Source organism: Pristiophorus japonicus, chromosome 4 (assembly GCF_044704955.1).
Source record: "Pristiophorus japonicus isolate sPriJap1 chromosome 4, sPriJap1.hap1, whole genome shotgun sequence".
NCBI classification, from domain to species: Eukaryota; Metazoa; Chordata; class Chondrichthyes; family Pristiophoridae; genus Pristiophorus; species Pristiophorus japonicus.
In genome coordinates this window covers 85087999-85101194 of record NC_091980.1, presented here as the reverse complement: position 1 = coordinate 85101194, position 13196 = coordinate 85087999, and the positions used below count along the sequence as shown (strand labels likewise).

Here is a 13196-nt window from a genome sequence, read left to right as displayed (position 1 = left end):
AAAAATAAAACAAGTTCATTATTTTACTTTGAAATCCCAGTTTTATTAATAATCAATGGGTACTGTATTTGGAATAGTCTCGGGATAAGGGTTTGGTCTTTTAAGACCGAGATGAGGAGGGATTTCTTCACTCAAAGGGTTGTGAATCTTTGGAATACTCTGCCCCAAAAGGACTGTGGATGCTCAGTCGTTCAGTATATTCAAGGCTGAGATAGATACATTTTTGGACTTGTGCAGGAAAGGGGAGCTGAGGTCGAAGATCAACCATGATCTTATTGAATGGCGCAGCAAGCTCAAGGGCCTGTATGGCCTACTCCCAATTCTTGTGTTCTTGTGGATGAAAATGATTTTTTTTTAGCTGAGACATGATACTCCAGGAATCTCCTGAAATTAGCAGACACTAATAAATTCATTGTGGCCATAAAGATGATTGCTGGCTCTAAATTTCCTTTCTACGCGGGTCTTGTGTGGTAAGGAGTGTTGGAAAGAGGAAGGCTCACCGTGTTATTGCTGCTTCTGTCTTTAGGCAAATTTGAAGAGAAAGAAGATCGGGTACCAAAGTTGGAACAGCTCAACAGCTTGGGCTTCATGAGCAGCCTGCACCTGGTGCTGAACAAACGAGACCTGCTACAGATGGAGCTGCTACTGCTGGAGACTTTCAACTGGAACCTCTGCATGCCCACGGCGGCACACTTCATCGACTACTACCTCTCCGGCTCAGTCCACGAGAGTGACCTCCACAATGGCTGGCCACTCACCTCTGTTGCCAAAACCAAAGCCTTCATGGAAAAATATGCCCATTATTTTTTAGAAGTTTCTCTTCAAGGTAATTTCACCAAAGAAGAAACTGTGAATGAGCAATCTCTAGGTTCAGTTGTGTTTGTGCTGGAGTGTTATTTAGTAACCACCTCCATGCCTGAATGTGTTTCTTCTTGCCTTCTACCCGCTTCCGCCAAAATTTGAAGCACAACCCAAAACAGGAAATTGCATTACTTCTTTGTGCCATCCAGTGACACAAGTTTTTGTTTTCTTACCAATTTGTTCCCCATCTTGCCTAAGGCATTGACTTATATTGGAATGTGATTCCACAGGCATTGGGTGACCTCTGATACCTCACCCAAGTGGTCATTCATCATGTGTGATCCAAACAGTGTGTTCTTCAGGCTTTCCATCTATGGAGGGTGGAGAGGAGGAGGTTGAGCATCGGAGCTGAGCCCATCCTATTCTCTGCTAATGTCACCACTTGTGCACACTCCAGAAGAATAGCAACTGGTAATAGGGATATTGGGACCAATTGTAGCATCACAACTGCCATCTTAGTGGAGATCAACTAATTCAACACAAGATCAGGGATCAATCCTGGGGTGAGTAGGAGCCCTCTAGGCCATATGGTAATTTGTGCTTCAGATTTTAAAATAAATGAGCCTCCAGTTAATAGGTGCTGCTGCTTTCTCTCAAGTGAGAGTAATGCAGGAGAAAGGCTGTCTGCTTACTCTGCAATATTGAAAGGGTGCTGCATTGTTGTAAGTGCTGTCTTTCACATGAGACATGAGACATGAAACTTATGCCCAAATCTGATTGGTACAAGGAGTAAAATATTCCATGGCGCTATTTAAAGAGTAGGAAGTCTAACAAATATTCCTTTCTATATCAACGCCACCAAAATTATCTGGTGAATCGTTCATTCATTTGCTATTTTGGGATACAATAAAAGATACTATACTTTCAAAATAATTAATTGGTTGCATACACCTTGGGATGTAGCTAGGATGCGATGAGTGTTATACAAGTGCAAGTATGTTTGTTCTTTCTGCCTTTCCTTCTATTGAATGATGGAAATGGGAATTGCTGGCACAGGTAGGGAAAATACAATGAATCTTTTTTATTTAGCTGTATGAATTGAAGAGTTTGATGGGGCGGTAAGGCTGGATGAGGTGAAATGAGGAGGTGGTGAGGCCATGAAGGAATTTAAACACAAAAATAAGAATTTTAAATTGCAAGTGTTGGAGGAATGGGAACCAATGTAGATCAGCAGGGAATCGTGTGACGGTACGGATTAGGTGAGGGGCAGCAGAGTTTTGGATGATCTGAACCTCATGAAGGTTGGAAGATGGGCAATTGGCCAGGAGAGCATTAGAAATAATGGAATGGAATATTTAAGCTGCTTTAACATCAAAATTTGCATACAGCATATTGTGTTCAGAAAATGAACTGCAATTAAAATATGGAATCGTTGTGATACAAAATTCTTGAGAATGATTGATCTAATGTGCTGCTGTTCTTGTAGATCACAGCTTTCTGACTTTTCGTCCATCACTGGTAGCAGCCGCCTGTATAACAGCGTCCCGCATTTGTTTACACATCAGTCCATCCCTGACCACTCACCTTCACCTGCTGACTGGATATACGTGGGAGCACCTGACTCCATGTGTTGAGCTCATGCTGATGTAAGATGCACCCACATTTTTTACTTGTTTGTGCAACAATAAAAAGGGATGGTTGTTTAATTCAAGGGCCGTGGTTTTCCGTGTGTGCAATTCATTTATCCTCTCCGAATTGAAATCAAGTAATGCTGTAAAACCGTTCTTGATCCTTTTTCAATATTACTTAAAGGACATCTATAGTAGATTAAAGTACAAAATCGAATCTAAGCTTGTGTTTTTTTTTTAAGTGACATTTCTGGGAGTGTTGCTGAATCTAATATTGTATATTTAAATATTCTGGATTTAATATACATACTTTTTTGGGGGCTGCTCATCATTTTCTCCAGGTACTTGTTGTCCCTGTAGCTAAGTACAGAAAAGCCCCAATTTCGTAGAAAATGCTAGAATAAAAAAAGGAGGCCTTGGTTACAGGCATTTCTGTGCAAAGCAAAATCAACTCTGTTTTGTAACGTATAAGGATAAACAGAATACGTATAAGGATAAACAGAATAATGGCTATATGATCTTGTTAAACAACGAGCTTCACCAATGGTATTTTATTCTCATGGTTAAAAATCATTCTTTAAGAATGTGAAGTTTGGAGCAAGAAAAAAAAAGTGGTTTTACCCATCAAGGCCATTGCACCCAGAATCCATGTGCAATTATCCTATCATGGACTTTACTTGCACGATCACCTGTTGATCCACTATAAGGAAGACTAACTTCCCCTAACTTCTCCCTACCGCCTCCCCCCAAATAAATTGGAAGAATGCCATTAATAATCACCCTCAATCCAGCTTCTCAGTAGATAGTGGTCCAGCTAAGGTGCTAATTTCTTTTTTGGGAGGCTATTTGTTCATATAGATTTTAATTAAGTTGGTGATATTTGCTGTCTGCACTGATCCAAGCAGTTACTGCTAATGGGGTTTTATTTATGCTCGAGAAGAACATTTAGAAATATTCTAGCATTTTGATCAATTTGAAGGAGCTTTCCACACTATTAAAGTAATATCACTACATAAATATACCAAGATGTTGAATAATGACAGAGGCTATGATATTTGGTTGGGACAGTGACGTCCTCGTCACCTCCCAGATTGTACTGATAAATTGAACATTTTACACTCTCCTAGCCGTAAGAGTCGTATGTAACTGCGTTTGGGTCACCTAAACTTGGTTCCAAATGGATTTAAACCTACAGCACAAAACTGCCCAGAGTAAAATTAGTAAGGCTAAAGTAAGACTTCTCTTCCCCCTCCCTCCTCTCTTTTTCTTGCTCTTGCTCTCTCACTTGTTTCCCTCTCTCTCCTTTCCCTCCCTCTCTCTCCCTTCCCTCCCCCCTCTCTCTCTCTCTCCCCCCCTCTCTTCTCCCCCCCTCTCTTCTCCCCCCCCCCCTCTCTTCTCCCCCCCCCCTCTCTTCTCCCCCCCCCCCTCTCTTCTCCCCCCCCCCCTCTCTTCTCCCCCCCCCCTCTCTTCTCCCCCCCCCCTCTCTTCTCCCCCCCCCCTCTCTTCTCCCCCCCCCCTCTCTTCTCCCCCCCCCTCTCTTCTCCCCCCCCCTCTCTTCTCCCCCCCCCCTCTCTTCTCCCCCCCCTCTCTCTTCTCCCCCCCCTCTCTCTTCTCCCCCCCCTCTCTCTTCTCCCCCCCTCTCTTCTCTCCCCCCCTCTCTCTTCTCCCCCCCCCTCTCTCTTCTGCCCCCCCTCTCTCTTCTGCCCCCCCTCTCTCTTCTGCCCCCCCTCTCTCTTCTGCCCCCCCTCTCTCTTCTGCCCCCCCTCTCTCTTCTGCCCCCCCTCTCTCTTCTGCCCCCCCTCTCTCTTCTCCCCCCCTCTCTCTTCTCCCCCCCCCTCTCTCTCTCCCCCCCTCTCTCTTCTCCCCCCCTCTCTCTTCTCCCCCCCTCTCTCTTCTCCCCCCCTCTCTCTTCTCCCCCCCTCTCTCTTCTCCCCCCCTCTCTCTTCTCCCCCCCTCTCTCTTCTCCCCCCTCTCTCTCTTCTCCCCCCCTCCTCTTCTCCCCCCCCCTCTTCTCCCCCCCCTCTCTCTTCTCCCCCCCTCTCTCTTCTCCCCCCCTCTCTCTTCTCCCCCCCCTCTCTCTTCTCCCCCCCCTCTCTCTTCTCCCCCCCCTCTCTCTTCTCCCCCCCCTCTCTCTTCTCCCCCCCCTCTCTCTTCTCCCCCCCTCTCTCTTCTCCCCCCCCTCTCTCTTCTCCCCCCCCTCTCTCTTCTCCCCCCCCTCTCTCTTCTCCCCCCCCCTCTCTCTTCTCCCCCCCCCTCTCTCTTCTCCCCCCCCCCCTCTCTCTTCTCCCCCCCCTCTCTCTTCTCCCCCCCCCTCTCTCTTCTCCCCCCCCCCTCTCTCTTCTCCCCCCCCTCTCTCTTCTCCCCCCCCTCTCTCTTCTCCCCCCCCCTCTCTCTTCTCCCCCCCCCCTCTCTCTTCTTCTCCCCCCCCTCTCTCTTCTCCCCCCCCTCTCTCTTCTCCCCCCCCTCTCTCTTCTCCCCCCCCTCTCTCTTCTCCCCCCCCTCTCTCTTCTCCCCCCCCCTCTCTCTTCTCCCCCCCTCTCTCTTCTCCCCCCCCTCTCTCTTCTCCCCCCCCCCCTCTCTCTTCTCCCCCCCCCCCTCTCTCTTCTCCCCCCCCCCCTCTCTCTTCTCCCCCCCCCCCCTCTCTTCTCCCCCCCCCTCTCTCTTCTCCCCCCCCTCTCTCTTCTCCCCCCCCCTCTCTCTTCTCCCCCCCCTCTCTCTTCTCCCCCCCCTCTCTCTTCTCCCCCCCCTCTCTCTTCTCCCCCCCCTCTCTCTTCTCCCCCCCCTCTCTCTTCTCCCCCCCCCTCTCTCTTCTCCCCCCCCTCTCTCTTCTCCCCCCCCCCTCTCTCTTCTCCCTCTCTCTCTCTCTCTCTCTCTCTCTCTCTCTCTCTCTCTCTCTCTTGCTAGCTCTCTTTCCCCTTCTTCCCTTTCCATCCCCTCCCTCAGAATTTGGTGGGTAGAACTTGGTTGATGTCTGAAATGGAGACTGGCTTGTTGAGCCTACTTTTTTTTTTTACTGTTCCCAAACATTCTTCTACGTGGAGCTTACTCCTAAATAAAGCAGCTGTTGGCATTCACCCAGCTCTCTTTTTTTTTGAATAATGTTGTCTGGTTCGGAATAGGACTGAGAATTGTACAGTTAAGTGCAGATGGAAGTAATTGAATGCTTCATGGAATCTGGTCTCTGAGCTGCTACTGCCATAGAAATGCCATGCTGAGGAAGACAGCTGGTCTAGCCTGAGCTCACTCTGTTCTGTGCTGCTTGTATAGAATATTGGAATCCCTCATTAGTGTAATTTTAGGTTTATAAATAATTGTATGATGAAATGTTACACATGTTTTGAACTTCTATTGAACATCTTGAAATCGGGGCCCTTTAATAGAACTCTGATCAAAGAGAACTGAAAACTGCAGCTGAATTTCTTCCCATTATTTAATTGTCATTGCTTCTTTGATCTTTCATCTTCCATTATTACTCAGATTGCATTTTCTCCTTGTGGCTTATAAAATGATTATAGAATCACACGCGCATTGAACTGGGATTGTGTTCTCAATATTGTGAGGTGCTTTTTTGCATTTGATGGATATGTGACCAATAAACATGAGGTAATGCTTAGAATGGCATGGGCTAAAATTTAATAGTGATATTTTGCTCCTTATCTCAGTGATGTAAACTAAATTTGCTAAATCCCAGTTTAACGTCTGGTTGAATCAAAATAGCTGAGCTAGTCCAATACTACCTTGCATCTTGAACCGGTAAATCCTGTTTATACAAAGCAAGGTGCCAGAGTGAGTAATTTCCAACTTTCTACCAACAAACTGAGTAATTTCAAGGAATTGGTTTTGCTCCTGCTAACTATGAAAGTTTTTTTTTTAAAAAGAGAAAAAGCAAATTCATCTTTCCCATCTCCTTCCAGTATTTCTCTCCTTTTTTGAAAGTACTGACTCATACTGGGATATTGTCCCACAGATGCCCCATGTCCTTCAGTGGTGTGCCTAAATGGTCATTCTTCATGTGAGCCTAAATGTTGGCTGCCTCGAGGGTGTCTTAGCCGAGCTTGATTACATCCTCACTTGATGTCTACAATGCATATTTTCCAGAAAAGATCACTGAAATAATGGAGCCCTAGCTTCTCCCTCCTAATGCAGCTGCCCCCCGCCCCTCCCCCCCCCCCCCCCAGGCCCCAGGACTTTGAAACCAGTTGTACTACCCCAACTGAGATCTATTTTGAATGTTTCAATTACTGTGGACTCTGTCCAAAGAGGTTTTTTTCCCCTCTTTCCCCATCCCATGTGTGCATGTTTCTTAGTTAGATCCCTTCTCCATGAAAATTAAAAATTAACTCCAAGAAAACAAATTAGAGCCCATAATGCCTCTACTCTAATTATAAGCAAATGTCATTAACAAAGATCCTGTTGGTCTAATAAGGAGCTACAGGGTACTATAAGAGAGTGGAAAAAAATAAGTATATACGTTGCTATATACACTTCACTCCAGGTCAATCCAGTCTCTGGATTCCAGAGGACTAAATCACTCCCATTGTACAGCATAAAATGTTCTGGACTTATCCAGTTTGCCTTATTTAGCAGCGCATACTGGATGTCTGGTATGTTGTGTAGATTGAATTGATTTAGGGATTATTCTAAATGAGCCAAGATTTGTAAAGCAACTATTTTTAGCTGCAAATCCTGACTGGTGTAACCCCAACTGGCAATTTGGTTCTGATGAGAATACCTGAATTCAGTGAGATACTGTGCTTTTTATATATTTTTTGCCTCTTTTCTCCCTCCACTTTTGAAGGCTTTTGAGTCCTGGGATGCAGTTCTATATTTGAAAATTCTGTTCAAATTCAGCCTATTGCCTGACTTTCACCAATACTTGCTCCCATTTTCAGAGGGAAGTTAGCCATGGTTCTGGTTTCTAGTTACTGTTCACTGACTTGAGTCAAGGTATCAGTGTTTGCATTTTTCTTGACAAGATTGCTTTTCATAATGTTTTCTATGGTTGAAAAGCCTGCTTACAAGTGCTGTCTCCTCTTGTATGAAGGTCATTTGGATAAGGTACCATAATAAGTTAAAGCCTTTGGAAGAGGAAAGACAATTGGAAGATGAAAGAAATCTGATAGGAAAGAGTATTGAAAACTACCGTAAATTAGCAAAGCTTTTGAAGTAATCAAACTCCGTATTCTTAAACTCAAGGGTTTAAATTAAACTTGACATTGTGCTTGCCTTAGTGGCACATACAGTAAAAGTTAGAGGGCATTATATTGGAACGTGTCTGACCTGAGGTGTGTTTTGTGTTTAGTGCCCATGATAATGATGTCAAAGAAGCCAACAAAACCAAAGGACAACAGCCAGCTCTGCAGCAGCAAACAGTGCAACAGCAGCACCAACACCAGTCCTCACCGCAGCTCCTGTTCCAGCAGGCTCAGTATCAACACCTCACCCAGAACTCCTCACAGCTGGTACAGTTCCATTCGCCTTTGCAACCTCAGGCTTCAGTTCAGGCCCATAGGAGCCACATGCATGGCCGCCGAGCTGCCATTGTCTCAGGAAGTACCGGCAGCAGCTATACTCTACAGTCATACCCAGCTTTACAGGCCAGCCTGCAGCCCACAGTAAGGGCTCTGCCTGTTCAGGGACCCATTGCTATGCAGGTTGCCATAACCACAGAGCCCAGGCACTGCATCACCGTGGCTTATGGAAGTAATTTTTTAAGTGGACATCACACATACGCAACTGGCTGCTTTGACAGATGACAGTAAATGCAATAATGTTTTTTCACCATCCTCCTGAACTGGTAAATACCATCTACTTTTCGACTTTGGAAGCTGTTTCTCAGAAGAGATGCAATTTGTTACACCAATTGAACTTTTGATTTTGGATATGCAAAAGAGCGCATTTGCCATGTAGCTTTTCTTGTTACAATTTCCATGATGGAAATATGCTAATTATTTTAGACTGCGAATGCTCCAGAGTTGGTATTCTGTACGAACATTTTTGAGACTAAATAGTCCAATGGAATGTCAGGAAGCCATATAAAAATATTTTGATAGATTTGGAGAAGAAAAATATACTTTTTTTTGAAGAGAATTTTTAAGCTGCTGCCTTAACTCACAAAGGGCTGTTGTTACTGTGACATTTTTATATTGTTTACATGAAAGTTATTGAGGGGGCACACTTTTTTTTACTTGAAGACAATGCCGTTGGCCCCACTTGTGTTAATTTATCACTGGCTGCCTGCGATGTTCTGGACTTTTACCCAGGGAGTATTGTGAGACATTTCCGAGTGCAATATGGTTTGTGTCTTAGCTGTACCTTCACTTTATACTGTTTACGGCACTGTATCCCATTTCAATTGCATAACTGGCAAAGCAATGTCGCAGCAATCGACTTCTTGCATTGAGACTGCTGCTAATCACAGTAATAATTGTAACCATCCCAGACAATGATTGCCCGTTGCATTTGCAAAATTAATACTTTCACTTGGGAGAGGGGATGGGGGGCCGGGGCGGGGGGTGGGTGGTATGAGAGATGCACTCACTGGCTCAATATATCACTGCTCTTCAGCAACCTACTGAAAATTGGAAGTTTCGAAGCAGAGTTATTTAGGGGTTAGATTATTAACATAATACTGATATTTAAACTTCTTTTGGAATTCAACACTGGCTGCTTAGTAAGAGAACAAGAGAAATCTGCTAGTTTGTATTGAAAATGCATCCAGGGAGCTGACTTGATCAGACAAACTGTAGGCGAGAGTCACATGCAAGGGTAAATTCCTCAACGATTAAAATAAATACCTCTTGCTGTTCTTGTCGACCAGCATAAATGCAAGACAATTACCTCAGAATAACTTGGGTTCTCCTTGTATCTGGCCTGAGTTTCACATCCACAGTATTGAAGATGACAACTGGCAGTGCTAGAGTACTGCAGGCCTTCACAATTTACATTTTGTACTTTTTATTCTGATGCAGAGGAATCCAAAGAGGCTTTCTTAACTGATTTTCTTAAAATATCTATTTTTCAGATCTTTGCTTGGTTGTCTTACACAGGCTTTATTTTAAACTAACAAATTAAATTCATGCAACCATATTTCAACCGTAAAGTTAATGATATGCAAATCCGAGCTTTCCATTCAGATCCAAAAGTTAACAAGTCGTAACCTTCATAAAAAATCTTGTGTTTCAGTAAATATACAGCATCTTTCATTTTCAGTGTAATTAATTTTTAAAATATAATTCCGGTATTGTGAACAGTAGTAAGACAATGGTAGAGTAGACTTGTTGATTTTTTTGAAGTGCTCTTATTTAAACTGAGAATACTGCCTAATTGAAGAAGCAAATAGTTACTTGGCGCCGCCCCCCCCCCCTTACAAATTGCCTTCGGATCTCCAGGTTATGGAAGAGAAATTAGTCTGGACTCTGAATCCTGATCATTATCTAGCAGTCCACTGCAGGAATTGTGTGTGTATGGACAGAGTTGAGCTTGGCTGTGATCATCTCCATGTTTGAATTGCCCACTGTCCAGGTTCACACATGAAGAATGACCACTTGGGTAAAATATCAGAAGGTTGGCATTTCCTGTAAAGGGGAATGAGGAGAAAAAACACACTCCTTTCCTAATTTGCATGGAAGGAACTCTAGTTACAATTCTGAATCTATAGCTGAAAGGCTGTGGTTTACATATATTACAGGAAGGGAGACTTGTTTAAGACTTTCACCATTTTAGTTTTTTCATTTTTTAATGCAGTGGAAATTTTGGGCTCATAGGGTGAGTGACTAGTGCAATGATATGATAGTATTAGAAATCTGAATAATTCATTGTTTCTGTCCTTTGTCACGTCAAGGCATGTTCTAATGAACTGTGGTCTGTGTCCATTTCAGCAGCAATTGCTTCCGTGTATGTTCTGTAGGCTTTGCTGGGGGCTATGTGGAAGTGAATGCAAGCGGGGGCACATACAAATAGTTTAATGGCTTGGAGTTTAGTTAAGAACCACTGTAGTTTATGTTAATACTTCAATGTCAATTAGTGCTGGAAAGTATTACTCCCAGGAAGTCACTCCAACATGGAATATGAACAATACTGTTGCCTCTGATGAAAGAGCTTGGCATTTACCCTTGTGGGGTTGTTGCACAGAATAGTTAGTTCTAATTATTTTAGCTCTGTCATCAAAACAAGTGTGTACAGAAGTTGATTGACTTGCTGTCTGCATGGAGCTGGTGCAGTGGAGCAGCGAGAGGGCAAGCTCTGACTTCTGTTCAGTTCATTGGCTGACAATACAATTGGAGGCAGCTGGAATTCTTTCAGCACGCTGTCCCTGCACTTGACATCAAATGTGTGCCGAACCAGCAGTTTGTACTCTTTTTAATATAGAGATAGTTTTAGTGTGTCCAAAAATTCAACTTTTGATAAATTATTTATTTTTTAAAAAGAAGCTTGTTAAATGTAACACACACACATGAATTCCCCTGCAGAACTTTTTTTAACCTCTGATCGATTTCTGACCTCAATCTGCCCGAAGTCCTTGATCTGTGGTCTTTTATTTTTTAAATATTGTTTTAAGTAACTAAACAATCTCATTACAAGACAGGTACATTGAGGAATGACTACCCCAGAGACATTTCAGATAACAGTGTTTAAAAGTGCCTTCTGCATTTAAAACATTTTTGACACTTCATAAGTATAAATTAATGTGCACGGTAGCATCTAAGGTATAGTTTTACAAATTTAAGAAATGGATGCCGAATTACTTTAAGGCTTACAGCCATTTTCTAATTGGACTTGCATCTTGTGTTGAGACATGAATCGGTTTTCTTAAGTACGTGGAATGTTAGACGACAGGGGGTGTCTGATAAAAGCCATATTGTGTGGCTTGTGTTGTAGGAGGTTGGAAATCTTCTGCATAAGATTTACTAGACTGCTTGACTTAATAAGATACTGTCTTCTTTCAAATGCAGACTGAGAGGACCGGGCACACATGGGGACGTATTATGTATGTGGTGTTGTGTACACATCCTATTAAATAGATATTGCAACCAGTAACTTCTTTACTGAGTAGAAGTAGGGTAATACACATTGTATTAGACAAGACAGGATAATGTAAAATGCATTCTAGTGAATTTATGAAGGAATTGTGAAGCAAGTTGCAAATGCTACAATACTGTCAAACCATGAGAACCAAGTGAAATAACTAGTGACCAAAAATATTATTGTAGTTCCGATCTGCTATACAAAGTTAGCTCATTTTATTCCTGACCAGAGATGTACTGTTTTAAAGGGACCTCTTTAATGGCACAGTATGCCAAATATCCATGTATTCTCAAGAACTGTAATGCAAGAGTCAAATACCTGCTGAATGATACACTAATATTTGCTAGTAATATTATTTAAATAAATCTTAGACCTGGCTAATTGAAGTTTAAACAAATGTGACTGATGTGAAATACTGTGTACTTTTTTAAATAAATGCCAGTCTATTCATTCCTGTTTTCATTTCATTTTTGCACTCAAATCCATGGGCTCAATTTTCCCCAAAGCATTTTTGTGGCGTAATTGAAGAGTTACGCCCGATTTCTTTGTGGCCCGAGTATGCCAAAAAAAATGTGTTGCAAGTTTCCCCTGAGGATCTCTTTTTGGTGTGGCTTAACCTGATAGGGGTGGAGCCTTGATCTACGCCAAAAAGATCGGGCTGCCATCGTAACCTGAGAGTTCTGCCTGCCTTCCGGTGAGTTCTGTCAGTTCTCTCTTACTATTATTATGGAATAGTTAATGTTTAACCACAAAGTGATGAGCCTATACAACTTTATGGAACAGCCAGTATTTTTGAACTAAATAATTGAATGTGGTGCACCTATGCGTGAGTTCTGTGACTTCTGCCTGCCTGCCATGTGATCTCTTGCCGGTGATTTCTATCAGTTCTCCTGCCCGTCCCCAGCCCTGGCCGAGCGGCCTCCGTCAGCTCCCACCCCAGGCCAGTGGCCGCCTCCCTCCCGATCAAAGGCCACCCCCCACCCCCCCTCTCTCTCTCTCTCTCTCTCTCTCTCTCTCTCTCTCTCTCTCTCTCTCTCTCTCTCTCTCTCTCTCTCTCTCTCTCTCCCCCCCATCTCTCTCTCTCTCTCCCCCATCTCTCTCTCCCTCCCCCCCCCATCTCTCGCTCCCTCCCCCCCATCTCTCGCTCCCTCCCCCCCCATCTCTCGCTCCCTCCCCCCCATCTCTCTCTCCCTCCCCCCCCATCTCTCTCTCCCTCCCCCCCCCCATCTCTCTCTCCCTCCCCCCCCCATCTCTCTCTCCTTCCCCCCCCCCATCTCTCTCTCCCTCCCCCCCATCTCTCTCTCCCTCCCCCCATCTCTCTCTCCCTCCCCCCCCATCTCTCTCTCCCTCCCCCCCCCCCATCTCTCTCTCCCTCCCCCCCCCATCTCTCTCTCCCTCCCCCCATCTCTCTCTCCCTCCCCCCCATCTCTCTCTCCCTCCCCCCCATCTCTCTCTCCCTCCCCCCCATCTCTCTCTCCCTCCCCCCCATCTCTCTCTCCCTCCCCCCCATCTCTCTCTCCCTCCCCCCCATCTCTCTCTCCCTCCCCCCCATCTCTCTCTCCCTCCCCCCCCATCTCTCTCTCCCTCCCCCCCATCTCTCTCTCCCTCCCCCCCATCTCTCTCTCCCTCCCCCCCATCTCTCTCTCCCTCCCCCCCATCTCTCTCTCCCTCCCCCCCATCTCTCTCTCCCTCCCCCCCATCTCTCTCTCCCTCCCCCCCATCTCTCTCTCCCTCCCCCCC

At 44.7% G+C, this 13196-nt stretch overlaps 1 protein-coding gene across 1 annotated transcript in view; it reads left to right on the top strand.

The window, feature by feature from the left end:
- ccnjl (cyclin J-like) overlaps window positions 1-8937 on the top strand; it is a 105947-nt gene extending 97010 nt beyond the window's left edge. Inside the window, exons 3-5 of the mRNA XM_070878396.1 lie at window positions 527-826; window positions 2288-2447; window positions 7732-8937. Coding sequence (XP_070734497.1) covers window positions 527-826; window positions 2288-2447; window positions 7732-8185 — 914 coding nt within the window. The 3' untranslated portion in view covers window positions 8186-8937. The remainder of the gene's footprint in view (window positions 1-526; window positions 827-2287; window positions 2448-7731) is intronic.
- The last annotated feature ends 4259 nt before the right edge of the window (window positions 8938-13196 follow it).